The 27,312-nt window shown below is 37.9% G+C and overlaps 1 protein-coding gene across 6 annotated transcripts in view; it reads right to left on the bottom strand.

Moving 5' to 3' along the window:
• The window catches only part of GABRA4 (gamma-aminobutyric acid type A receptor subunit alpha4), a gene marked incomplete at both ends in the record, with an annotated part of 66,494 nt that extends 42,830 nt beyond the window's left edge, over window positions 1-23,664 (bottom strand). Inside the window, 7 exons of one of the 6 annotated variants that reach the window (XM_081224105.1) lie at window positions 2,549-2,701; window positions 4,152-4,295; window positions 6,957-7,039; window positions 7,213-7,433; window positions 8,387-8,454; window positions 23,024-23,142; window positions 23,636-23,664. In XM_081224105.1, the coding sequence (XP_081080231.1) occupies window positions 2,549-2,701; window positions 4,152-4,295; window positions 6,957-7,039; window positions 7,213-7,433; window positions 8,387-8,454; window positions 23,024-23,142; window positions 23,636-23,664 (817 nt within the window). Of the gene's footprint in view, window positions 1-2,548; window positions 2,702-4,151; window positions 4,296-6,956; window positions 7,040-7,212; window positions 7,434-8,386; window positions 8,455-22,954; window positions 23,143-23,567 lie in introns of those variants that run through there. The other 5 variants (XM_081224103.1, XM_081224104.1, XM_081224106.1 and 2 more) reach the window with 5 other exon arrangements.
• Window positions 23,665-27,312: the final 3,648 nt, after the last annotated feature.

Here is a 27,312-nt window from a genome sequence, read left to right as displayed (position 1 = left end):
GCCAAAAACAAATAAAAATTTTTTAAAAAAGCAAAAATCCCCAAATAAACAAAAAAAACAAAAACAAATTAACTAATTGAATCCTCCTAGCAACCCTATGTAGTAGCAACAATGTATCCTGTTGTAACACGTGAGGAACCAGGCAGAAATAACTCACTGAAGGTTCACAGCTAATAAGTGGCAGACTTTGGGGTTACAACTTTTGTCTCGCTCCAGGGTCTGCACTTTTGACATGACTACCTCTTAATCAAAGGCATCATTACTGGGTCAATATTATCTGTTCTAGAAATTATTTAGGAACATAGAAAAAAGATGGTATATGTGTAAAAGTAATTTTATTTTTATTTTCAAAGATGCTACTTCCTGAAATATTAATATTTTTTGTACGAGGAAAAGTTAAGGGACTTTGATCTGGTTCTCAGCCTCAGCAGATACCTCCTGCCCAGTCAGGCTGCCTCTGGACATGATGTGTAGACCCAAGGTTAACTGAGTGCTCACTGCACTCAATGAGAGAATGGACATCAAGCATTTAGCAGATTAATCCCTTGTCGGCAACATGGATGGACCTAGAGATTATCATACTAAGTGAAGTAAGCCAGACGGGGAAAGAAAAATATCATTGGATATCACTTACATGTGGAATGTAAGCAATGACACAAATGAACCTATTTACAAAATAGAAACAGACTCACAGATATAGAAAAGAAACTTATGGTTACCAAAGAGGAAAGTGGGGAGAGGAATAAATTAGGAGTTTGGGATTAATATATACATGCTACTATATATAAAATAAATAACAAGGACCTACTTATAGCACAGGGAACAATACTCAGTATTTTGTAATAACCTCGGAGGGAAAATAATATGAAAAAGAATATACATATATGTGTGTGTGTGTGTATATATATATATATATATATATATATATATATATATATATGACTGAGTCACTTTGCTGTACACCTGAAACTAACACAACACTGCAAATAAACTGTATGTCATTAAAAAAAAGAATTTAGCAAAGTGTCTGGCATTAGATAATAATGCATATTTTCTTTTAAAAACAGTTAATAATCAAGGAAACCAGGTCATAACAAAATAAATCTCCCCTATGCAATAGAGCATATGGTAAAGAGTAACGAATATGTGCTAAGTGCTCCATATACCCTGTAATGAGTACCGCACATAATTCTAAATCTTTACTAGTCTATGAAGGAGAGATGTGTTATCACAATTTTGTGAGAGAAAATTGTGGCAGATGTGGGTTTTAAAACCTGACCTATTGGAGTCCAAAGCTTAGATGTGTTTTTTTTTCTTTCATTTTCACACCTATTTTAAATAGCTAAAATTTACTCAACACTTGCAATGAACCCTCACAACTCTACAAAGTAGATAGTGCCATAACACCTGTTCACTGCCTTCGTGAGGTCACACCCTACCCCCAGCACTGACCCTCCTCTAAGAGTATCCCTGGTAGGATTCCAAAACCTTCTTGAGTGAACCTAAAGGGGTGGGGGAGGGTGTCCATGGCAAACACCCCACATTCAGGTCCACTGAGAACACTAAGATGCCCTTATATCAGAAGTTCTCTAAATGGATCAGGGGTGGGATGAGAAGTTCCCATTCTCTCCAGTTCCTTCTCACCAACATCCCTTCAGCTATTGTGTGATGAGGGATATTATACCATGGCTTCTATTTGGCTTTCTACCAAGTAGAAAAAGCAAAGGGAAATTGGCATCTCTTGTGAGGACTATACCTCCATTCCAGAGCAATTCTGATCATTTTCATCCCATAACTGAATGCTTTTGCCACTCACAATCAATAGAAAAAGAATAGAGAGATATGTTGAATTAAATAAATATCATTATAACTAATTTTAATATTTAAAAGCAAGGCTCATATGCAAAAGGCTTATTTTCAGCTATAAAAATTTAAAACTCAGGTGTTCTGGACTTCATATGGTTAAGAATATGATATATAGGAAGCCACTGTAAAAACAAAAAGAATAAAATGTGTAGTATTCTGAAAAAAAAGATGTAGGTAGAATATAATAAGCTAATAAATTAAACATATAATACTTCCAATTCCATGCATTTAAACCATTTGCCTTTTGTTCCTCTTCATTAAAAGGCAAATTATTCTAAGGTTTTCATATTCATTCATCCACGACTTTTGTTTAATTTTAAGCTCCCAATGCATTTCATTTCAACACACAGATATGATTTTTAATTCAATTACACAGCATTAAGCTAGGAACCCAAGAACATCACCCAAAGTGAAATTATATTCAGATTCACACTTGGTCTTCACCTGCCAGTTCTCAATAAAGGAAATCTGGTGGAGCCCCAAAGGAAGGGATGGACTGCTCATATCCTCTCAAGCTTTATTACTTTGTATTGGCTGATAAAAATGAAACCTTATGTGATTCTTTACTTAGCACAGCCAGATATATTACTGTTTAATATTTTGTTAGAGATGATATCTAAAGGTTATTCCCATGATCAAAATGTAAGGTGGACAAAAATACCCAAGAAATTATTATAATTACCGAATACAGTCCTAGCTGGAACTGATTCCTTATTTATCCAGAATGAAACTTGAGAAAGAATTACTGTCATAATACATGGAATGTACGTCTGAATCATAAAATAACCCATCTTCCGTCTGAGGTGAAAGTAAACCGTCATAACGATATATTCACCTGTGAATGAAACATGAGGAAAATACGTTATAGGTCCTGTGGGCAATTATTCAATGGCTTTATAATCATATTTCAGACTAACAAACAGTATTCTAGGCAAAGAAAGTATCGGATTGCATAACAACACAAGCACTGAATATATGTAGTTCCCAACTGGGGGGGAATGATACTGCACGTCATTACACAGAAAAACATTTCTGTTGCATGTAGTAATTAAGCAATTTAATAAGTTGGGCTATAGCTTTGTAAAAATTCTTGCAGTGCTTTCTATTTTAAAGCGATTAGCCTTCATTTTCAGCATTTTCTAGAGCAGAAGTTAGACCTAACTTTTATGGAAAATCACTAGAAAAAAATGAAAATACACACACACATGAAAATATAAAGCTTAATTTTAGAAAGAATTGGAATACAAAGGTATACATTATATATACATATATGCTTAGGGAAAGGTTATCTTACTGTCTTAGTTTTAGGAAAGAGCTTTATTTCTAAATGTGGTATATGTGAAGAAAAATACAAAGAAACACATATAACATAGAGCCATACATAACATCCCTGAGTTCAGGCATGTTTTATTGGCATTTAGACAAAAACCTAAAAAAGCTAATAAGTAAATATACCATAAGATTTCTGGTAGCTCTTGATAATATTTTTAATGTTACATCTGAAAGTAGCATATTCAGAAAGTTACTTAGGAAGCAGTAGCTTTATTCTCAGACTGTGAAGCCCAAGATTCAGAAGCCTCAAATCCTCCCAAAATGTATTTTTAATCCCACTTACAGGCTGGAAAAGAAATATCTTCAAAAAAATATTTTTTCATGGTGATATGTGTATGTAAGGAATAGTTTTAGAGCAAGCAAGAATTAGCTGTTTTTCCCCATTGAATATGACAAAAACTAAATCCTATGTTTCTTACCATTCATATCCCCAAAGCAAGTACAGACCAAGAATCATCGATAATAATCATCCATCTACTCATGTGACAGCTTTAATATATACCCTTAATATATTTTATAATTAAGCTTTATATTTTGCTTTTACTTTTGAAAAGAGGGTAGCGTAGCACCACAAAAATTGGGCAAGATTTAAAAAAAAAGATTTGGGGAAAGCACCAAAAAACAGGGAAATCCAGTGCTCAAAAATCAATGGTCAGATTTCCCGCCTCCGAATTCTGTTTAAAACAGTTTTGATATATTTGATTATTGGCTTTTGTTTCTGAATAAGAAAACCAGGTCACTTCTCACATGTCACCAACTCAGAATTTATTTTAAACTAAAACAAGATTTAAATATAAATAAAGAAAGTCTGAACTGTGATTTATGCATCAACTCCATTTCTGGAAACTTTTAGTTGTCCCCTGAAAACACGAGATATTTCAATGAAGAAGCTAGGACAAAACCCCATTGCTAATGCCAGGTAGCATATTGACTCAAATGGTTAAACATCTCACCCGTGATGGATTTGATAGTTTCACTTGATACAGTTTGCCCAATCAAGTCATACTGAACTAAGCTGGAAGACTCCTTTGGAACTTCTACTGATTTCTCAGGACCTTTTGTCCACGTATAAATCATCTCACTCTTCGGATAGGCATCTGGATGAGAGCACAGAATGTGGTTAGATCCAGAGCTCCTTTTCCATCAGCAGTGATGGTCAATGATTAAGATATTACACATGTTCAGGAAAGATGTAATAAATGAAAACAAGAATCATTATGATTTATTCAAACATGTTTAAGATTGAGAAGACTGTAGAGATTAAATAAACAGCCTTGCAACTGGGCATATTTCTTATTTTTATGCCAAAGGTTTGGAGGGGAGACTACAACTAAGGCAACTAAAATGCTATGTATGAATCAGTGCACTTGGTATGTTTCCATACTAATAGGATAAACAGTTGAAAAGCATTAATAATAAACCCCCCAAAAGTACTATCCAACTGCTACTCCCTTCCTTTCTAACTCACTGCCAGTATTTGACCAATATCGACTTCTTCCATCCTAATGCAGCTCTGCCAATTAGAAATGTACCAGATGCTGCCTATAATAATACAACAACAAAAACAAAAAGAGCAAATCCTACTGTTGGGAGAGCTCTCCAGGGGTCACCTATTCCAGACTCTGCCTCTGGGCAATACCCATGCTTTTTGGGAACGACTCTGTGGTAACAACTGGCTATGCTGTTTATAAAGCTCTCCAGGGAATGTACTTACACAACCAGTTCCACTACCTTTAAACTCTCACAGTCAGAACATTTTCCCTTCTATCTTCAACAAATCCCTCCCAGCGGCAATTCAAGCCCATTTTCTATTATTTGGTGTTCATTCAGTACAAATGGAGACCAGCTGCTTGCTTACCAGTCTACCCAGAACAGATAGCTTGGCTCACACACAAATGAGTTCAGAAGAACAAAGATGAATTGTATGCTACCCTCTGCAAACCTTCCTAAAAGGCCTAGAGCACAGTAGGTCCTCAGTGAAAGTGCTTAATTCTACAAAAGGAATTGATACCTAGGGAGACTATCTTTATAAGCGACTTTGCAAAACAAACTATAAGGTTTGTGTTGTCATTTAGCACTATACAATTGTGTGTCAAGGTTTATCTTCTGAAGTATATTTATGCTTAATCATACAGTTAAAGTCCCAGAATGCTATGATCCTGCATGATATTCTAAATCAGGTATCCTACTCTTGGTTATCTTATAACCATTTTTCCCCTGTTTTTTCTCATGCCTATGAATTGTAAACATAGTTAAATGTTATTTTTCTCCTTCCAAAGTAATTAAGTATCTTTATTTGATAAGTATGATGGGCCTCTCTTTTCAGTTCTCAACCCCAAATCATCAGCTTCCAAGGAATAATTTCCTTATTTTATACAAACCCTGATGGAGGACCAACTATGTTCAAGTCACTCTGAAGAGTGTTCCATGAGATCTGGGGGCGGGGGTGGATGTGGGTGTGGGAAAGGACTTTCCCTAGATTAGAGCTATCTTGGGTGAAATTTAAATTATAGCACAAATAGTTTTAAATTCTGGCCCCAGTAAGATCGACCTTTCTGCTCACGTATTTTTTCTGTTTTTATTTTCTCTCATTAAATCACTGGTCAGGGAGCAAAGGACCCTCTCTAGATTCAAGTTAGGCCAACGGAATATTGTGATTACTGGGGGTTATAAAAAGAATGGTGACTGCCGAGTCTCATTAAGTTAAGCAATGAGCAATGATAACAGCAGGCAACAGTTTCACAATCAGTGAGACTAAGTATGTGAAGCAATAATAAAAGTCAGCGTCTATTTTTGGTAGATTCTGATTGAGTCAAATATTTGAGGTAGACGTTAGGAGAGACGATCACATTTTGCTGCCATCTCTGAGAAGGCAGCTAGGGAGAAAGAAATTCCATATTCTGTCCTACCCATTCATTTTATCCTCTTGCCTTCACATCCACAAAATATCCCCAATCCATCTGTCTCACATCTCCTCTGGTTCCATCCTAGTCTAAGCCACCACCATCTTTGTATCAATATTAACACATACAGCCTCCAACTCTTCTCTGCTTCTCTCTAGCATCTCTGCAATCCTTCCTAGGTAGAAAAGCTGAAATGAAATTGTGAAATGTCAATCAAAGGGTGCCATACCCCTTAGTAAATCCTTCCAAAGGTGTTCTAAAGCACTTAGAATAATATCCAAACTCCTTAATGTGGTCTATAAGGCACTATACTGTCTTGCTCTGTCTACATATCAGACCACACCTCCTACTCTGTTTTGGTCATGCTTAGGCCGCTTTTATACTAACAGTGCTGCTTATGCTATTCTAACCTATGTCATGTCAGGAAGCCCCAAACCTTCTTCTGCTTTTTTCAAGTCTGCCATAAAGGATTCTGCTTGTAACAGAAACTATTAAATTACAAAAACAAAAAGATCATTTATACTTTCTATGTTACACCACCATCACATGGAGTTCAGAGGCCCCTAAATTTCACCACGGATCACCAACTTATTAATTATGAGTCAATCTACCTAGGCTATCTAGGTAGGCTAGGTAAGTAGAAATATGTTTTTGCTTTTTTGGGGAAAAGGGGTTGTTTTTACTTCTTTATTTAAATATATTAGATAATAAACAGTCTCCTGTAAGTCAAACCTTGGACAGTTGTTGTCAGGGACAGTGATTTAAATGTTGGACTATGGAAAATCATGCACATATAAAAATATCAGCTTGCGTGAGATAATCATAAATTCTAACAACATTTTTATTGTAACTTACAACTCCCAAATTTCAAAGGGCATGCATGACCATCCATGGGGAAATCCACCAATCTCATGGGACACTCTGCACTTATGGTGAGTCTATGATGGAAAAAGGCAATTAAACAAAATCAACACTTTCTTTAAAAGTAATTTAAAGATCCCTCAATGAGGAAGCAGGAAGGAAGGAAAAAGAGAAAGACAGGAAGGAAGGAAGGGAAGAAAGGAAAAAAAGAGAGTTAAAAAGATAAAAAGCAAAAAAGAAAAATGACTACCTCATTGTGTATAAAATAGTGCCATTTCTCATAATTCTAAAAAGCTTATTTGGAGCTGTCATATTATGTGAGACAGATTTCTTTCCATTCCTGAAGAAAGTATCAGGAGTCCATACTTTTGTTACCATCATATTGTTCAATCTCAGAATTTCAATGGGGCCATCATATTTTAGTCTTTTGTCAATCCATGTCTGTCTGAAGAACACATCCATTGTGTATTCCTAGGGAAATTAGGTTGTGACATATTCAATCACAGATGACTACACATAAATATGCAGAAAAATGTATTAAGTTCTAGCCTCTTTCCCACTCCAAAAAGACTACCCCAAATAAAAACAAATAGGAGCAAATTTTTTTAAAAAAATCAATGGAGCAAAAAAGAGTGTCAGCATGTTATGTCCATCTTTATACCTTAATCTTCTACATTTGTTAGATAAATAATCATACATATTAATCATTCAAGAATAATTACAATAATTTAATAAAACCAACAGTACCAGGTAATTACGGTTGTACTTTGTTTTAAATCAAGTGGCAAAATTAATGTGTAACAAATATCACTGCATAATTAATCATAAAATTGTAGGGATCTCTTTAAGGCAAAGTAAAATATGTAAGATAAATTTTATGACCACAGAATTTATTAACATTTGCCTAGAGTCAAGGAAAAAAGTAAAGTAGTCTTTTTGACCTGGAAACTGAAAACCTTTAATATTAGAGAACAGAACTGAATGGACAAATTTATCTTGACCAGTGCTTGATATTCTAAGCTTTTTATGCCTGAGAGATGGAAGTGGGGGGGAGGGGTAGTGAGCAATTGGGCCAACAAGGAATTCTAAATGCAGTTAGGACTACAATATAGTTTCTTACCAAAACACTCTCTAATTTTCTCCTCTTCAATAATTTTCTAAGGGAAAAAAATACTACATACATGTTGTACTATGGGGACTAGTAATAGAACGTTCTTTTCTTTGTTGAGAATGATTCCAAACCAAAAAATACTCAAATGTTAGAGCTGAAATGCAAGTTCAACGTCTTACTTTTGTAAACTTTTTAGGCTGTTCTTTGACTTTCTAGCTCTGTGTGATCGATTACAAAATAAATGCTAATTGCCTTCTTTTCTGCATGTTTTTTTCAAACCTCAAAAAGTACATTTAATTTCCCAAATACCTACCATTTCAACATCAGAAACAGGTCCAAAGCTAGTGACATATATGTCAGTTTTCACTTCTGTAACAGGACCTAGTAAGTATGAAGTAAATAAGTGTGAAAAAATAATTACCAATCTTATAGGCAAGGTGGGTTTGATAATTAAAAAGTAAAGACAGGTTACATATCATGTTTTTACAAGCATCTTAAATTTTCAGTGAGACAATGAAGCTCTACAAAAAATGAAGACAAAAGAACAACAAAACCAGAAAGCAATGTTTACTTACAGTCAAAAAGAACCCCCAATTACTTACCAGGAAACTTATTTCTTCAAAGATACATCACCCCTGGGCACTGTTACAACAGTCAGTGCAGGGAACAAAAGCTTTTAGCCTTTGTGACTTTTTTTAGTCCATCATCTGATTGGTCTTTAGTAAAGAAGTGAGCTGTTAAAAAGAGGGAACTTAACCACAAGAGTGAGGAGGAGAAAAACCATAATGGCTGTAAGGAATGCATCTTTGGCAAGTTAAGGATATTGGTGAAAACTTAAACACAAAAATGAGTCATGTCGGGGGCTTCCCTGGTGGCGCAGTGGTTGAGAGTCCGCCTGCCGATGCAGGGGACACGGGTTCGTGCCCCTATCTCGGAAGATCCCACATGCCGCGGAGCGGCTGGGCCCGCGAGCCATGGCCGCGGAGCCTGTGTGTCCGGAGCCTGTGCTCCGCAACGGGAGAGGCCACAGCAGTGAGAGGCCCGCGTACAGCAAAAAAAAAAAAAAAAAAAAATGAGTCATGTCACCTCTAACAATAGGTAAACCATCCACTGGTAATTAGGAACAAAGTCAAGCTCTCCTAAAAGTTAGACCTATTTATGCTCTACCACCTACTTGCTGTGTGATTTTGGGCAAGTTACTTAACTCCTCAACAGCAGCAACCATAACTATCAGGCAAGACTGTTGACGGAGATCAAATCAAATTGCTCCTATGAGACCCTGAACACAGTTACTCTCTCATGAAAGTACTTAACAGGTATTAGTTTCTCTTTTCTTCCAATAATGGCCACTACTGAGGTTCTTTCCTATGTCTAAATAAACCTGGTTCAGGAAAAAGTATATGGGTGTGTCTGGCAGAAGAGAAACGTGGGAGCATCATGACAATGGGCTGACACAGATTTTAGACAAAGGAAAGTTGCTGCAATCTGGGTTTAGCACGATGCTTAAAATCAGAAATTCTGGAGTTCAATTTTGGCTCTAACACTTTCTAATTGTATGATCTTGGTCAAGTCACATATCATCAGAGGTAAAGGTTTTAATGACTACTAACTGAAATAATACATGTAAATCACTTGTCCCAGTCTCCAGAACATAATGTGCTCAATAATGATAGCAATTGTTATTATACATATCAAATTTTAATTACTAATAAAAATTTTAAATTGTTGTGATCTTGAACATCATTTCTTAAATGATGGTTTATAACACTGTGTGTCCAGGGGCGACCTATTCCATACTGGAAAGAATAACATCTGCTATCAAGATGGACTATTTCCCTTGAATAATGGTTGGGCAATTGGACTTAACGCCAAAAAAGACAAAGAACAATTGGGATAGCTTAATGCCCTAGGCCTAAAGTTATCCTCATAAAACAAATGAGAATACCTCTCCCTCTATATGGTGAAGATTGAGCCACAGAAAGAAAAATAGTTTGAAGGAGAAAGAAAATTATTTTTTTGAATAAGTATCCTAAGAAAAATATATCCTTTGGAAGTATAGTGAGAGAAAAAGTAGAGATCAGGCTGATCTGCCATGGGTTTTCATTTTTAAAAAATAACACCTTTGGAAAACAGAGAGAATAAATATGAGAAGTTAATTGAATTTTTATTTGAATGAGAAAATGAAAACAACAGCAACAAAAATATGATAGTAAAGCCAAAGTGTTTCAGGAATAGATCAGTAATCCAGGAAGCAAGTAATGTGTGTTGAACCCTAGTAGATGGAGATTTCATTCAAAAAGATTCAAAAGTGGAAAAAAATCACTCTGCTTGTTTCTTAAGGACAACTGCTAAAGTGTTAAAAACTCTACTTCAGTGCAAGCCAGGACAAGGAGAGATAAGTTACTCAGAACAAATAAGGTCCTGACAACAGGACTGTTTGATGAGAATCTTGAGAAATCCAGTTACTTTGAAGATCAATTTAGGACACTGGTTCTCAAGATTTAACTGGATCAGAATCACCTGGTAGGTTTGCTAAAGTACAGATTGCTGGGCTCCACCCCAGACTTGCTGTTAGATTAGGTCTAAGGTGGGGCCTGACAATTTGCATTTCTAACAAGTTCCTAGGTGATGCCGTTCACTTTAGTTCACAGAAAGCATTTATCTGTTTTCTAGAACAGTATTTATTTACCAAACCATGTCCTGTAAAATATCAATACCATAGGTGGTCTATTGAAGTGGGGGAAGGGTAGGAGAGGGAGGATTTAGGCCAATCATATTTTTCCTTATACATTTATTTTAAGGTGTGTGGGTTTATGCTAATTCTTAAGGTTATAATGATTCCATGATAATAATGAATCTTTTCAAATTCTTACATAACATACTACTTTTTCAATGATTCTTGAAAACTGCTTGGTATTTGTGACATTATTCAGTATTTGCTTTAAGATCACAAAGGTCTTTGAGATTGAATGAGATCCTAAAAATGTATAATTGGTAGAGAAATGTCATTCGGATACCCATTCAGTCAACATTTATTGAGTGACCACCTGCTGTATGCCAGGTTCCATGCTAGGCCCTGGTGATACAATGGTAAACCAGACTCGCAAGCTCCCTGCCTCAGGGAGTTAACATGCTACTGGGGGAGTGAAAGTATAAATAATAAGGAAATGAATTAAATGGAAGAATGCTGTCATTCATAAGAGAAACAAAAGAGGCCAGTAACAGAGTGAGAGTCTGGGAAAGCCACTCTAGATTATTTAGCCAATCTTCAAAGCAGTGACTTTTAAACTGATATCTGGATGATGATCACGAGCCTTTGGAAGAGCTGAGAGAATGCATTTCACGTGAGGAGAACTTCAAGGGGAAAGGCTCAGACAGAGCACCTACTTTTCTGGCCATATTCTGAAAGTGGTATGTTTTAAGCAACATATTTATAATATGTTATTGTCACTGTTTTAAACTTGTATAAATCTTCATGAGAGAGGTTGTTATGGGATGAATTATGTTCCTCCTAAACTCATATGTTGAAGTAGCACCTAGTGCATCAGAATGAGATTATATTTTGAGATAGGGTCCTTACAAGGGGAATAAACTTAAAATGAGGTCACTAGGATGGGCCCTAATGTAATAAGACTTGTGCCCTTAAAAGAAGAGGAGATTAGGACACAGAAACATACAGAAGAAAAACCATGTGAAGACACAGAGGGAAGATGGCCATCTACAAGCCAAGAAGAGAGAGCTTAGAAGAAACCAATCCTGCTGACATCTTGATCTTGGACTTCTAGCCTCCAGAATTGTGAAAAAATAAACTTGCTTTTATTTAAGCCACCCAGTCCGTGGTGCTTTGTTATGGCAGCTGAAGCAAATGAACACAGAGGTTAATCATCTGTCCTGTGTTCTTTCCGCAAGTGTTCTCCCTCTGATATGCAGTCCAGCTCTACCTCTGTTTATAGGCTGTGGTAAGAAGTCTGATTTGTGTCCCATAATCATTGGGAGACCATCAAAGATTTGACGTAAGGAAAATATATGATCTAAATATATGATCTGAATCACTCTGGCAGTTGTATGGACAGCAAATTATAGGGAGGCAAGAGTAGAAGAAGGCTTTTCTAAGAGGCTGCTGTACTAGGCCAGGTGAGAGATGACGGTGTCGTGGACTAAGGATGTGGCAGTTGGGATGGAGAGTGGACAGATCAAGGGGCATGTATGTGTGGAACTGCTCTCAAGAAATGGGGTTCTTCCCAAAGAACAATAAGCAAAGATACTATTACTATTTATTTAAGGCCTACTATGTGCCAAGCAGGATACTAGGCTCTTCCTATATGCTATTTCATTCAATCCTCACGACACCCTCCAGGGATGATATTTCATGAGAATTTTATGGACATGGAAACTGAGCTCACAGAGGTTAAATATTATATTCCAGAGCCAGAATTATAACCCCCTGGATTGATCTACAAAGTATGTTCTAGATTTACTATGCTAATTATATCATTAAATAATAAATCAACCATTAATTACTTACATATAATTTTCTATCTAGTACATAACATGCCATACCTACCTCTCCCATTTTGTTTCATGAGTAGTTTCTGAACTACGTTACTACTGCAGCTCTTCCTATGCATTGCTCTTATTCTTATTATAGCCTGCTTGAGTCTTTCTCTCCTTAACAGCAAAGACCAATCTTAATCCTCTTGGAAATCCCAAATGAGCACAGACCAGGTAGTGAAAACTATGTATTTGATTGTGTTCCTAATATCATTCCAGCAGTGATTTTAAAATCTCCCCAAAGGAAAAAGTACTGGGATTCATTTGTTACATCAGTTAAGCTAAAAATATTTCCTGATTAAAGTAGAATTCGTGTTTTATTTATATTTATATCCTCTCCCTGAACAAATCCTGGGCCTTACATGCAATAGGTTTCCAATAAATCAGTTTTCAATGAATCACGGTCGCTATGCAATTAAGAATAATTCTTAGAGACGCTTCCTCTAACACTGCTGTTTAGGATGTTCAAATCAACCCTCCTAAGAGCATAATTACATAGAAACCAGATAATTTTCAGCTTGGAAGGACTTCTCATAATTCTCTATGCATTTGTGTAACATAAAAGACATCTTTTATTTTAAAATCTTACTACTTTGCTAATAGGGAAATAGTTTTTAATCCCCCAAATATAGTGGACAGTTCCTAAGGCAAAGTGATCTTCTACAGTCTTTGAAAGAAGGAGCCAACACCACCAGGATCAAATTCAGAGGAATACTCACATGTTATTAATGAATCTAATAACTTTATTATTTGCTTGGAAAGTGGGAAGGCAATTAACATTTCACAAAATTCCCCACTGTTTACTTCAGCTGTAGAGACCTGGATAAAAATATCACTTTTTAATTTCTTCTCCAGTAATAGGATCCAATTTGCTATCACACCCAGGAAAGAGACTTAAGCAGTTCTGCAGATGCTGAAACGACTTATTCCCTGTTCTCCACATTGCCTCCCCAGTCATGCGCTTGAGGAAAGATTTCTGGGTTTTCAGCCACCTATATCCATGCATCCAGCTACATCTTACAAAACACTATTAATGTGTCTTCCCAAATCAAGAGACTTAAAGTACTTAAGAGGTACAACAACAGCAAGGAATCTTAGTGAAATATTTAAATAAGGCTCTAATTCTCTTTGTCACTTACAAAATATAGAAAAACTAGCGTTCCTGCATATTAAACAAGGAACAGATGTCTACTGATACTGTTGAGAAAGCAAATAACTATAGAGCTTTATTTAGATGACCTTAAAGATTAGTGCTTCCTTTATGGTATGATCCTATCAATCAAGCTCTACTTTTTAAATATTAAAGGCATCAAATAAATGAATAAATAAAGTACTAAAAACAACAATAAAATGTGAGTAAAAGATGAAAATGTAATTCACAGAAGGAAAATTCTTGTAGGCAATAAAGATTTGAAAAGATGTTCAACCACATTAGAAATCAGAAAAATGCAAATCATTTCATGTTAAAATACCATTTCAAGTATATATATATTTATATATACATATATATGTGTGTATATATATATATACACACATATATATGTATATATACACACATATATATTCTTTTTCCAAAGTGTTGAAGGGTTTGTGGATCCAGAATCTCATATTCACTGTAAATGGGAGTCTGAATTTGTAAAACTACCACAGAAAACAGTTTGGCATTATCTCATCAAGTTGAACTCCCACTTACACTAAGATCCAGAAAAATCCATTCTTGGATATATATGCAAAAGAAACTCTTGCACATTTACAGCAGGAAATTTGGGCCAGAATATTCACAGCAACACAATCCTGGAAACAAGCAAAATGCCTATTGCTAACAGAGCAGATGAATCAGCTTGTTCTTGTGCAATGAGTGTATCACACAGCAGTCAAAATGAATGATCTATAGCAATATACAACAATAAGAATGAGTCTTAGGAATACACAATTAAGTGAAAAAGCATCAAAAGATTGTAAATAGCATGTTCAAAACAATTAAATTTTTAAAATTTCAATTTATTAAAGAGTAAAGTTAAGCTAAAATGATATTCAAATAAAGCTATGCAATAATTTATTTTTTTTAAGATTTTTTTTTGATGTGGACCATTTTTAAAGTCTTCATTGAATTTGTTACAATATTGCTTCTGTTTTATGTTTTGGTTTTTTGGCCACGAGGCATGTGGGATCTTAGCTCCCCAACCAGGGATCGAACCCGCACCCCCTGCATTGGACAGCGAAGTCTTAACCACTGGACTGCCAGGGAAGTCCCATGCTATGCAATAATTTAAAAAGGACGCAGAATGGTGGTTACTTTGAGTGGGGAAGACAGGCAAATAGGATGAGGGAGACCATATAGCAGAGTAAGTTGTCAAGGTTTAATTATTTAAGTGTATTCTATTTTATTATAGTAAATGAATGAATAGATGGATAGATAAAAAGAAGGTCCACAGATATGGGGACCAATCATGGGAGTGTGTCATGAACCATGGATTATTAATTCAGAATCCAGTTCTGTGCAGCAGAAGCTTTTTTAAAATAAATACATAAAAAAGGCCTAGACAATAAAGCAGCTATTTGTTTAATGATATACGAAATGCAAGTTGATGTATTTTTTCATCTAAAAGAAAGCTAACATCCCAGTGAAATATCATCTAAATGTCCACTAAGTTACTGATAACCTATATCTAGATTTTTAGTGCTTATTTTAGGAAACAACAAATGCATTTTGCATATTCTTGCCCTAAAGAACCTGTAAATATATATTAGCACCAGTACATCTTTTTTCTTAAAAACTAAGAGCATAAGAAAGTAAATTTGTGTTCTGGATTCTACAGTCTCTTCTTGTCACACAGGCATCTTTCTTTCAGTTATCCCTTCCCTCCACTCTAATATTATTCTCTACCTGTCTCTTTCCAGTGGTACACAAACAGCTTTAAAAAAGGCAACCTTCCCTCTTTCTCTTTTCTTTTGTATTTAAACTTCTGGGGGAAGAAAATACCTATGCCTAGTGCCTGGAATTCTCCCCTTTCTATTCACTCCATCATCTATTATAATCTAGTTTTCATGCTCAGGATCCACTAAAATTCCTTTTGTCAATATCACCAGCTTTTCCCTATCTACAGCACTTTTCCCACAAACTTTTTAAAAAATCTTATTTCTTTTATTTTTAAAAAAGCTCTCTTGATGCTACTTTCTCCTTCCATTTACCAGCCCATTTCTCTGCTCCTCTGTACAAATGCCCAGAAAGAAACTCCTCCCATTCTTTCTGGAACCCACGCAATCAGACTTTCACCTTCATCATGCCACCAAAGCTGCCCTTGTCAAACTCACTGAAAATGTAGATATTGCTAAATCTAGTGGTCCATTTTATGTTCTTATCTTTCTTTGTCTGCCAGGAGCGTTAGACATAATCGACCAATCCTGCTCCACACTGAAATACTGTTTTCTTTCTTTATTTAACATCTGGTATGTACATTCTCTTTGAGGTTTTCCTCCTACCTCAAAGGTCACTACTTTTCAGTCTTCTTGGGACAGAGATTCCTCCACCTCTTTCCCCAACTCTTAACACTCAGGACTTCGGAGCTCAATATTTGTACCTTTTCCCTATCACCATTAATTCCTTGGTGATCTCTTTAGTTTTATGGCTTTAAATACCATACATTATTGACATACCCAGTATCCCTGAATTCCAAGCCTATCTTCACTTTACATCTAATGAGCATCTCAAACGTAACATATTCACATACAATTGTTCAGCCACATCCCTAAGCTGCCTCTGCCACAGTCTTGGCAGCTCCATTTTTCTAGAGGTTCAAGTCCCAAACTCTGGAGTGACACCTGACACCTCCCTTTTTCTCACATCCCATATTCTAGCTGTCACCAGTAGACTAGAACTTTGAAAAATAGCCAGAAGCCAACCATTTCTTACAATTTTACAAACTTCTCTGCCACCAACTTGGTCAAAATGTCCATCATCTCTTGCCTGGTTGATCCTAAAAACCTTTCTGCAGTTGCCCTTGACCCTGACTCACTGTTCCCAATCCAGCAACCAAGGTGAGCCTTTGAAAATTAACCAGTTCAGGTCTCGCCCCTAATGCAACCCCTCTATTTACTTCTGATATGATTCAGAGTAAAAGCAAAGTTCTCACCAGCCTGCAAAGCTTTATACTACCTCATCTTTATATCACACTGACCCCTTCCTACTCCTCAGCCCTGTTACCTTCACTGCAGTGACAATTCCATGCTTACCATGTCTGCACGCAGTTACTTCTAACCAGAAGACCCCACCCAAATGCAGCTTATGCTCTTACCTACTTTGAATCATAGTTCAAATATCACTTCAGGGACTTCCCTGGTTAAGAAGCCACCTGCCAATGAAGGGGATACGGGTTCGAGCCCTGGTCCAGGAAGATCCCACATGCCGCGGAGCAACTAAGCCCGTGCGCCACAACTGCTGAGCCTGCACTCTAGAGCCCACAAGCCACAACCACTAAGCCCGCGTGCCACAACTACTGAAGCCCACACACCTAGAGCCTGTGCTCCACAACAAGAGAAGCCACTGCAATGAGAAGCTCACGCACCACAACGAAGAGTAGCCCCTGCTCGCTGCAACTAGAGAAACCCTGCACGCCCCAACGAAAACCCAAAGCAGCCAAAAATAAATTAATTAATTAATTTAAAAAAACCAAATATCACTTCATTCAAGTCTCTCCCTCCTAACTACTCTAGTTAAAATTGCAGCCTCCTCCCCTGCTTTGTATTACTTGATAGGAGTTATCAACATCTGACATACTCTATATTTGGCTTATTTCTGTTGCTCCTTTTCTGTCTCTTTCACTAGAGTATCAGCTCAGGAGGGCAGAAAACAGTGTCTCCTTTGTTCACCAGTGTATCCCCAGTGCCATCCTAGAACAGTGCCTGGCGTATATTATATGATCAATGAATTTTTGATGAAAGTGAATAAAATGAAATATCTCCATGTAGCCAGTTCTTATCTACTTAATATCTTGGAAGAACTTGAGAGGTGTCTCATACCTCCTTCCTAAGATATTCCATTCTCTTGACTGTAACTCACACTCTCCTAGTGCCCACCTATATCACAGCCTACTCCTTTTCATTCTCCTTTGACAATTCTACGTTTTCTGCCCTTATTTCAGTTGTCAATGTTCCTTGAGGCTTGGCTGTGGGCTCTTTTCTCTGCTCTTCCTATACTCTTCTCTAGACATATATTCTCACAGCATTACATACTGATGACCCCAGACAAAACTCTCCTCTGATATCCAGACAAGTACAATCACTAGGATGCCACACATGTATCCTAAGATTAACATATCCAGGGATGTCTTGATTTCACCCTCCCTCCCATTACTGTTCCTCCTCCAATCCTCTCCAATTTAAATAACACTATTCTCTGTCCATTTTCTTAAAAAAATCCACGAGTCATTTTTGATTTCTCCCTTTCCTTTACCACCTATATGGAATCCATCACCAATTCTTTGCTGAATTATACCTTCAAAATATATCTCACTTTTATCCATTTATATTCATCTTTGCTACATCTACCATCTTATTCCAAGCTACCATTAACTTAATGGAGAGAACCAAGGAATAAAAAGTTTTTTCATTGGTCTTCTTGCTTCTAATATTGTTCCAACTTTATATCTAAGTCTTTCTTTTTCTTATGTAGCAGCCAGAGGGATCATGTTACAATCTAAGTCATACCATGTCATTCCCTCCACCTAAAAATCTCCAGTGATGTCCAGGTTCATAAAAGGAAACTCCTTTACCAAAGATTTTGTATGATCTGGCCTCTGCTAACAACTCCAAGCTAGTCCGGTGAGATTCTTCCTCTTGCTTTTCGATTCCAGGCACACGGGACACCCTTCACTGTCTAAATCTCACTCATTTATTATCTACCTTAGGATCTTGGCACTTGCTTTTTTTGCTGCCTGAGAACAACTTTTGCTTACTCTTTCCATGTCTGTCACCTTTAGGTCTTAGCTTAAAAGACTTCCTTGTCCACTGTATCTGAAATAGATCTCTCACCCGATTTATTCTAGCATACTATTGGATTGTTCCATAGCGTTGTCTTTATTTACTTTATTATTTGTGTCCTTGTTATTTTTATCTCTCTACACTGCTTAGCCTGTATCTGATTCAGAATTATATCTTCACAACTTAACACTGTTCTTGGCACATAACAGTCTCTCACTATCTATTAGTTCAACAAATGAATGAATGAATGAATGAATGAACGTGACAAGTCAGAAGAGAATGAAGCTTTATTTTTCTGTTGCCCTGGGCATTTCAAGTGTTCATTTCATCTATATACTTTACAAAAATATATTCTCTGTCAATGTTCAATTAATAAAGCTAGCACATGGCACATCAGTTTAATTTTTAGGTTGAGATATAGATCATTTGAAAACACTGCAAAGAAGTTTTTATTTCTGTGGGAAAATTCTTCCAAATTTACCTAAGTGTATACACTCCCCCAATGTTTGCTTTTCCATTTTAAAATGTTATTAGAGCTTTAAAATAAAAGTTCTCATTTCACTCCTCTGGGGGAAATGTAGTTTTGCTTATTTTAATGACTACTTAGTAACAAGAAGGTCTGTTAATGAAAATTTGACTCTTGTTCAACAGAAGGATGCAAAAAAGTCTTACAAGTGGTTGTAGCAGAAGACCAGCTGCCTAAGGGTTTAAAGAGTGAGAAGTGAGTTCCCGCCTTGTCAATTGCTTGTCAATTACTTGTCAATTACAGGGTTATTGGGTAATTCATTACAACTTTTCTCAGCCTCCTCTCTGACAGAAGGATGATGCCTGCCCTGCTTATCTTTTTGCCTTGTTGTGATAATCTTATTAGACACTGTATGTGAAAATGTTTTCAAAATTGTAGAAAACCCTACTCATCTGAAGTCCTACTGTGCTGGTGAACAACCTTGCAAAACTGACCCTGGTGCTCCACTGCCGTCTCAGAGAGATTGTAGAAGATGATCTAAGGCAATCATCTCTGTTTATATGTATCTGGAAGCATTTATTATTCCAGATCATTTGCCTCAAAAGACTGACATGCACAAAAGGTTGTTTAATCCTTCAATAAATAGAAGTGGGTATGGGCTGGCTTCCTAAGCTATTTCCTGGTGGTTAGTACCTTAGCTATGCATTTTTAAGACGGTGTGTAATAGTGTTGAAAGTGGATACGAGCCAAGGGATGATTTTCCAGCTCCTTTGTGGAATGGTTTACTGTGTGCTGCTTCTAAGCAGGTGCAAGCTACTTCTGGATGGTAGCAGACTGATGTGTCAATGGCTGGAAGAACTCTACCCTTCAGATGTCCCAATCTAGCTTCTCCCACTCGGCCTCCTTCCTTCCCTTCTCACCTTTCCCCTTTCCTTCTCTAGTGGAGAATGTGGGAGACAAGGGAAAGGAGATCTTGGAGGGATTAAAAGCAAGAACCGTTTCAGTTCCTTTTACTTCCCCATTGCAATCTGTGCTGCTGAGTTAAAAATATATAATTTCATTTCCAAATCTATTTCAACCCTTGCCTGGCCTACTGAGCAATCACAAACCTTCCAATTTCAATTCAGATCTTTGCTTTTAGCTTTATTTTATATGGAACACTGCTAAGTTGTATAAACAGATATAAAGTAAATGCTCTACAGAGAGCAGGAGTAGGATTAAAGGAACCAGGGAGTAAATCTGTATTTATAGCACACTGGTCAAAATCTGAATTGTTTTCATTTCATTTATAAAATGCCAAACTTTCCACAAAGTATAAAATGTCAAAGAAGGGATCATACCTGTGGCATCCAAGAGTCTCTGCTAGCAATGATTTTTCTTATTATTTTCAGTGATGCTCATTTATAACATCTTGTAAACAGATTACACATTTTCTGCAGGTGAGAATTACTATTCCTCTGTCACATTTGGAATACTACGTATTTACAGAGAATGACCCACTTCTAAAAAATGAATTACATTTACCACAAATATTTATGAGCAACCCCAAAAATTGTGCTACATGGTAAGTTATTAATAATTAATCAACTGCTAACACTTAAAGTAACGTGAATTCAACCCCTTCCCATAAAGCTATAAAAGGATCTCCAGGTGGGCAATGAAGATCACTTGGCAGAGACAAATAAGATGACTGATATTGCCCTTGAAACATTTTAGCAGTACTGCAGCTAACCAAAATCCAGCAATGTCTTATATAGGTTGATTTCATTCATTTTATTGTCTATACGTTATCATGGGAGAGGGAAGTTGGTAAAAAAGATGCAACTCCAATGGATCCCTTCTTCTTTTTGAATTATAACTTGCATGATAACCAACTGCATAGATATGATTTTAATTTTCAACATTAAATAATAAAACCATATGATTTCAATGATAACTTTTCCCTTTAATTTAGGTTCAGGGACATCAATTCACTAATGAATATTTAAACTACATGTGATTTCATACTTCCATCATTTTTTTCTTTACTTGAAATGTCAAGCTTAAAAACTTTATGGGCAGATAAATCGTCTTTTATTGATATAATATAGCCTTAAATGGCATCACATCATCTGAAACCTTCTCTACAAAATTATTTTTAATCTAAAGTGATAATTTCCCAGTCACTTATGAAAGACCGTGCATTGACAAATGATTCACTTCTGTAAGGAAGCCTCTTTTCAGATTTGCATGAAGCCAAACGCGGTGCTGAGCATCCTACCCCTGGAGAGGCAACGTGAAAAGAACCAAGAGAATCTTTCATCCTTCTCATCCATCTTTATCACTGTCAACATGCAAAAACTGAATTAAAACCTTCAATGGCTCCCTGTAACCTTCTCAATAAAATCCAGAAAAAAAGTGCCTCTTGATTCCAAGACCGGATTCCCAGCCTATCACTAATATGCTATGTTTCCTGTATAAATCACTTTCTCTTTTGAATCTTCAGTGTTCTCCTTTGTTAAATGAGGAGAACAAGACAAGACAGACTCTAAAGACTCATCCAGCTCTAATCTATCCACTTCTCTTTTATTTCCAACAATTCTTTATAGGCTGGGACCAAACAACTTTGAAATAATGTCTAATTCTGTCCTCTTTCCCAGGAACATGCTGCTCCCTTTTACCTTCTACACTCCCCATCTTCTTATCTCTTAAGCACCCTCCATAGGAAGCTTAAATGAAATGCTTCAGTGCTTCTAATATTATGATACTCTTCACAGAGTATCTGATAGCATCCCAGTCTTCATGGGTTTGTCTTTTAAATACACAACCTGATCTGGGTTCACATCCTGCCCGCACCACTTATTAACTGTGAACTTGGACCAGTTGCTTATCTTTCCAAGCCTCAATTTCTTCATCTGTAAAATAGGAATAGTAATAGCTTTCTCTTGGGGTTGCTGTGAGGGTTAAACAGTAATGTATCTATATCCTTTAAGATAGAGCCTATGTCTTATTCAACTCATTTCCCAAGAGGGTAACTAGCTCAGAGTACTGGGAAGAACAGGAACTTGGTGGTCAGAAGCCATGGGCCAACACTTTGGGTGAAGACACATGTTCTCTCTCTGAACTCGACTGAGGGGGTGTTTCAGGTTAAGAATAATATCTTGAGATTTCTTTGAACCTGGTGCCTAGCACAATGCTTGCCACATAGATTCTCATTACATAAGCAAAGGGGCTATGAATATGGAAAAGAACAACAGTGCTGTTAATGGATGTGCCTCTATTAGACCCTTTATACACATTTACTGAAGGAAGAAATAAAGCAGAAATACCCGACTCCAAAATCTTAGGAGGGTAGTAAATGCCACCTCTCCAAATAAAGTAAACTTTCATCCCAAGGTAGAAAAGAATAGGAAAGGATGGGGTTCTCTAGGAGAGCAGGCAGCTTGTGCCCCTGATTCCTGTCCTAGGCAGAACAGGGTCGAGGTTTTGGTAGAGGAACTGGTTCCGCGTGGGAGGACAGGGGATTTCGGATCAGCTGTGTCAAGTGCAACCTGCTCTGAGCAGTGGCCAGGTTAGGGGGCCGTCCATTCTCGGGGCGCAGCGCAGCAGGGCAGCTGAGCCTCGAGTTCCCATTACGGACACTTCTCCTTCAACCTCGCCCACCCGGCAGTCAGATCCCGGAAGGTAATTGGTGGTCGGGAGAGGCCAAGCTTCTGAGGGGGCAGGGAGATGGAAAAGTACGGGTGGGGGCGGGTTTCTGGTCAGAGGTCTCATCAAAAGAGGGGAGAGAGAGAGAGAAAAGAGACAGAGGGAGAGGGAAAGGGATAGAGGGAGGGAGGGAGAGATTGAGAGAGATTGAGAGATTTTTCATTTTTGCACGCAACGCATACCTAATGATATTTCCACAGACAGACAGACAGGCAGACGCAGAGAGAGACACACAGGACACACTTGCGCGTTTGAAATCGTTCATACCCCCAAATCCAGGACGCAGCCTGTTGTCATAACCATCGAGTAAACTGTCCAGGATGCGGGTAAAATTTTCCGGGCATAATTTCTCCTCCTTTTGGTTCTGTCCTGGAGATTCGTTTAAACTGCAAACGCACACACACACACACACACACAAAAAAAAAAAAAAAAACAGGGGCGGATGGGGTTATTTTAAGAATTGATCAGCGAACAGGTGGAAACAGATTTATCTTCTAGGAAAAGAGTCTCTTGCCCCAAACTAAAGGAGGCAGGGCGGAGGGATGGGGGGGAGAGAGAAATGGTCAGGAAAGGCGCACCCCGCGCACACGGACCCCAATATCCACACTCTTCTTGCACCCCGCGCCCCTTCTGCTCTCGGCGTCTACGTGGTCAGAGCAAAGCCCGGCTCCGGGCCGCTGACCTTACAGCGGAGACCAGAGGGTCAAATTCGCCCTTGGGGTGGGGTGGGGGGGTGGCTGGCGGCCAGAGGGGACCCAGAGCTGGCCCCTTCTCCACCTTCCCCTGGCCCCCAGTACCTCGGGGAACTCACCAAGCCGCCAGGCACAGGAAGTGCAGGAGGGCGAAACTGGCCCCGAAGGACGTCGCGATCGCGGGTACCTTCTTGGCAGAAACCATCTTTGCAACATGCCATACTTTAAGCCTGTTCAGGTTTCCAGGCTCTCCAGATGCCCTGAGCAGGGTGCGAGGCGAGGGCAGAGGCTCTCCGCGGTTGTGCGCACACTCGCGCTCACACTCGCCCGCGCTCACACTCGCCTGCGCTCAGCCAGCCCCAGCCGCGGTGGGCGCGTGTGTGCACGCGGGTCGGGGAGGCGGTTCCTGCCTTGCCTCGCCCCCTCCTTTCCTTGCCGAGCTCTCCAGTGTATGGAGAGCTGTGTATCTCCTTCACACCATTTCGTGCCCGCACCCCGAACCTGCTGGGGTTAACCCTGGGGCGCAGGCACGGAAGGTCTGAGCCAAGTTCTTTCCGACCTTTAACCCCGGGGAGCAGAACAAGGGGCTTCCGCCCCTCCTCGCGCTCGCCACGCCCTACCACAGGTGTCCCCGCCCACAGCAAAGCTTAGCCTCCACTTCTCCCTCCCGCTGGGATGTGGATTAAGCCCCTGAGGCTCCTCTCTCTTTAGGTTGTTTGAGGACCTGTTTATACCCATTTTCAAGGCTGGAGGTGGAGAAAGGGCGACATGGCAGGGCTTGCTGGGCCTGGTGAATGGGAGACCAGGATAGGGAGAGGGGATCAAATCTGGACGGAAACAACCTCTGGGACTCTCCCCTTCAGGTGTTGGGGGGCGCCGAAGGAAAGAAGATTCTTCCTGGTAAAAGGGGTTGCAACTCACTGGGCGGACTCTCGCCAAACTGTTAGGAAGTGGACTTGAGCCTCATTCTGTAGTCAACTCCTTTGCCAAGCTGTTGCTGCAAAGATACCAAATTCCTTTATGATATCCGTAGCCGCCTGGCACGCACAGGCCCTCTGCTTTGTTGCTCCATCCTTTTTCTGGAGGGCAGAAAAGAGGTGGAGAAGAGGGACATCTGGTCAAAATCACTTTCACTTCTTGAGACAGTTGACGCTCTTTTTCTTTCACAACAGAGCTGACTCGACTTCCAGAATGCTTCAGGGAGGGGAAAAGGATGGCTGGGGAGAGGGAGAGGAGAGAGCAGGAAAAAAGAAAGTGTGTGTGTGTATGAGAGAGAGAGAGATTAAAATAGAAGGGAAGCCTCACAGTTCACTAATGACTTGCAAAGGAACACTAAGCACCATAACTTTAGTGTTCTATTGAACAGAGATAAGCACTTCCAATACAACTTTCAAAAATGTTAATTATTGGTTCCAAGGGGAAAAGGTGTCTTTCACCTTAATAGTGATGCATATGGAAATGTTTATATGATGGATCAATGACCTAAGTAATTTCTGTAAAGTTAGGTCCCTGGAACCAGTCACTACCAATAATTATGTTCTGTTTAGGACTTTGACGGTTTGTTCAAAGTTTGATGACTGGTGGACTGATTTGATATGGAAACAATCAAACCAAGGGAGTATGGGGGTTTTGTTTGTTTATTTTTGTTTGTTTGCTTCAGTCTCCTGGTTAAAGTTTTTCTTGCAAAGACGAAGCCTTTTCTGATTGCCAAAAGTGCATAATAGCGAGAGGTTGGTACTCTCATGATATTGTATATTGCTTCCTTCATGGCATTTATTATACTTCATCCTAATTCTATCTGTATCATTCTTCTCTTAAAGACTGTAATCTCCTTGAGGGTATGGGCTGGGTGATTTTTGTTTATCTGAGTTTATTTTTTCTCTTATTACAGTGCATGGCACCTAGTACAAGGACAATAAATATTTATTGAATGAACAATTAAATGAATTAATGAATTGCTTGTTTCCAGATCCATCTTAATTAATTTGGATGAAATTCAAGCTCACTCTCTTGGAGAAAAAATGGAAATACTAGTGTATTCTCCAAATATGCCATGAAAGCATTTGTCTCCTCAGATTACCCACATAAAAGCTGCTAATACATTATAGTATTATTATATCATACTATATTATTTCTCCAATCTTAGTGCTTTCCTATACTTTCTAAAACCTAATTCAGTATTTTCTACTTTTCCTTACAATTCCACTTAAATATATATATAATATATATATATATATATATATATATAAAGAATAGAAAACAGTGGCCTTAGGAAAAAAGTTCCACATAGTTAAAGACAAATTATCTTTAAAATTCCAATTTTAAGTATGTGAAACTAAAACCTTCAAAGGGATAAAAAGAAGGTTGCTCCTTTTATATAGCTACTTCCAATTATATATATATATATATATATATATATATTTTTTTTTTTTTTTTTTTTTTTTTTTTTTTTGCGGTACGCGGGCCTCTCACTGTTGTGGCCTCTCCCGTTGTGGAGCACAGGCTCCGGATGCACAGGCTCAGAGGCCATGGCTCACGGGCCCAGCTGCTCCGCAGCATGTGGGATCTTCCCGGACCAGGGCACGAACCCGTGTCCCCTGCATCGGCAGGCGGACTCTCAACCACTGCGCCACCAGGGAAGCCTCAATTATATTTTTCTTTACTGGTGTATAGTACTTAAGATCAGCTGACGATAACAGTAGAGACATTTATATCTCATTTTACTTTGTAACATAGCCTTTCATTTATGTTACCTTTGTATTATTAAAGTTATATGTTATGTTTTACTGTCTAAAATCTTTAAAATATATATATATATACATATATATGTCTTGTCTCTATGAGTTTTAAAATAAATCCAGTATTCAAAAAAATTACAATTTACTTTCACCTACAAATATCATTAAATATTCTATTATTTTCCATATAAACTCTTATCCATTATGGCCTAGATTGTGAGTGAACTTTTCCTGTATATAGCTGTGTAGAAGTCTGAAGGTATTAAAATTGTACCTATAACTTCCTTCTTTAAAGTTGACATAAGTCTTTGATTGCTATATTCAAGTGCACTACCCCAAAACATTATTATGTTAAGTCAGCAACATATTATAAATGTATCATAAAGGTCTACATTTGATATGGTGGGATGCAAGTAATACAGATCACGTTACTGCTAAAGTCTTAGGATGGACACTTTATCCACAATGCCCATGAAATGTCCTGAAAATTAATACAAAACTTTGTATTCATGTAAGCATGTGCATTTTTTCTGTGTAACTCTTCAAAACTGTTATCAGATTCTCAAAGGCTATGAACACCCATAGTATGGACTAATGTTTTAATGTAAAAGATGACATATATAATAGAACAGTCAACCAAACAAGCAAACAAACATTTGTAACTAATATGTGACAAACATCTCTATCCCATTTGATAAAGTTATCCATTGCCAGTTTCTATAGACTATTATGTAGATCTTGAGTCTCCTTTGAAAGTACTCAGCCTGATTTTTATCAATTTATTAAATGGCAACTAGATTGGTACACAAAAATTTGGGGTGGTAATAAAATGAATAATTTGTAAGAGTTCAACCTGTTTCTCTTTCTATAATTATTTTTGGTAAAAGATTGAACCAATTTTAACTATTGGAAGAGGGTAATGATGTGAATTACTGCTTTAAATTCTGAAGGCTTGTGGATATACATCTAGTTGAAATAGTTCAATTCTGAGACTATAGAAGCTATTGATTATCTTTGCATTAATGCATTTCTCTGTCCTATATATTTAGGATAGGTGAGAAGAATTGATTTGATGCTCTCTAATCATGCCTTTCCTCATTTGTATTAAAACAACACTTCTACGAAA

Source organism: Mesoplodon bidens (assembly GCF_964165515.1).
Source record: "Mesoplodon bidens genome assembly, chromosome: 1".
NCBI classification, from domain to species: domain Eukaryota; kingdom Metazoa; phylum Chordata; class Mammalia; order Artiodactyla; family Ziphiidae; genus Mesoplodon; species Mesoplodon bidens.
This window is presented reverse-complemented; position numbering and strand designations above follow the sequence as displayed.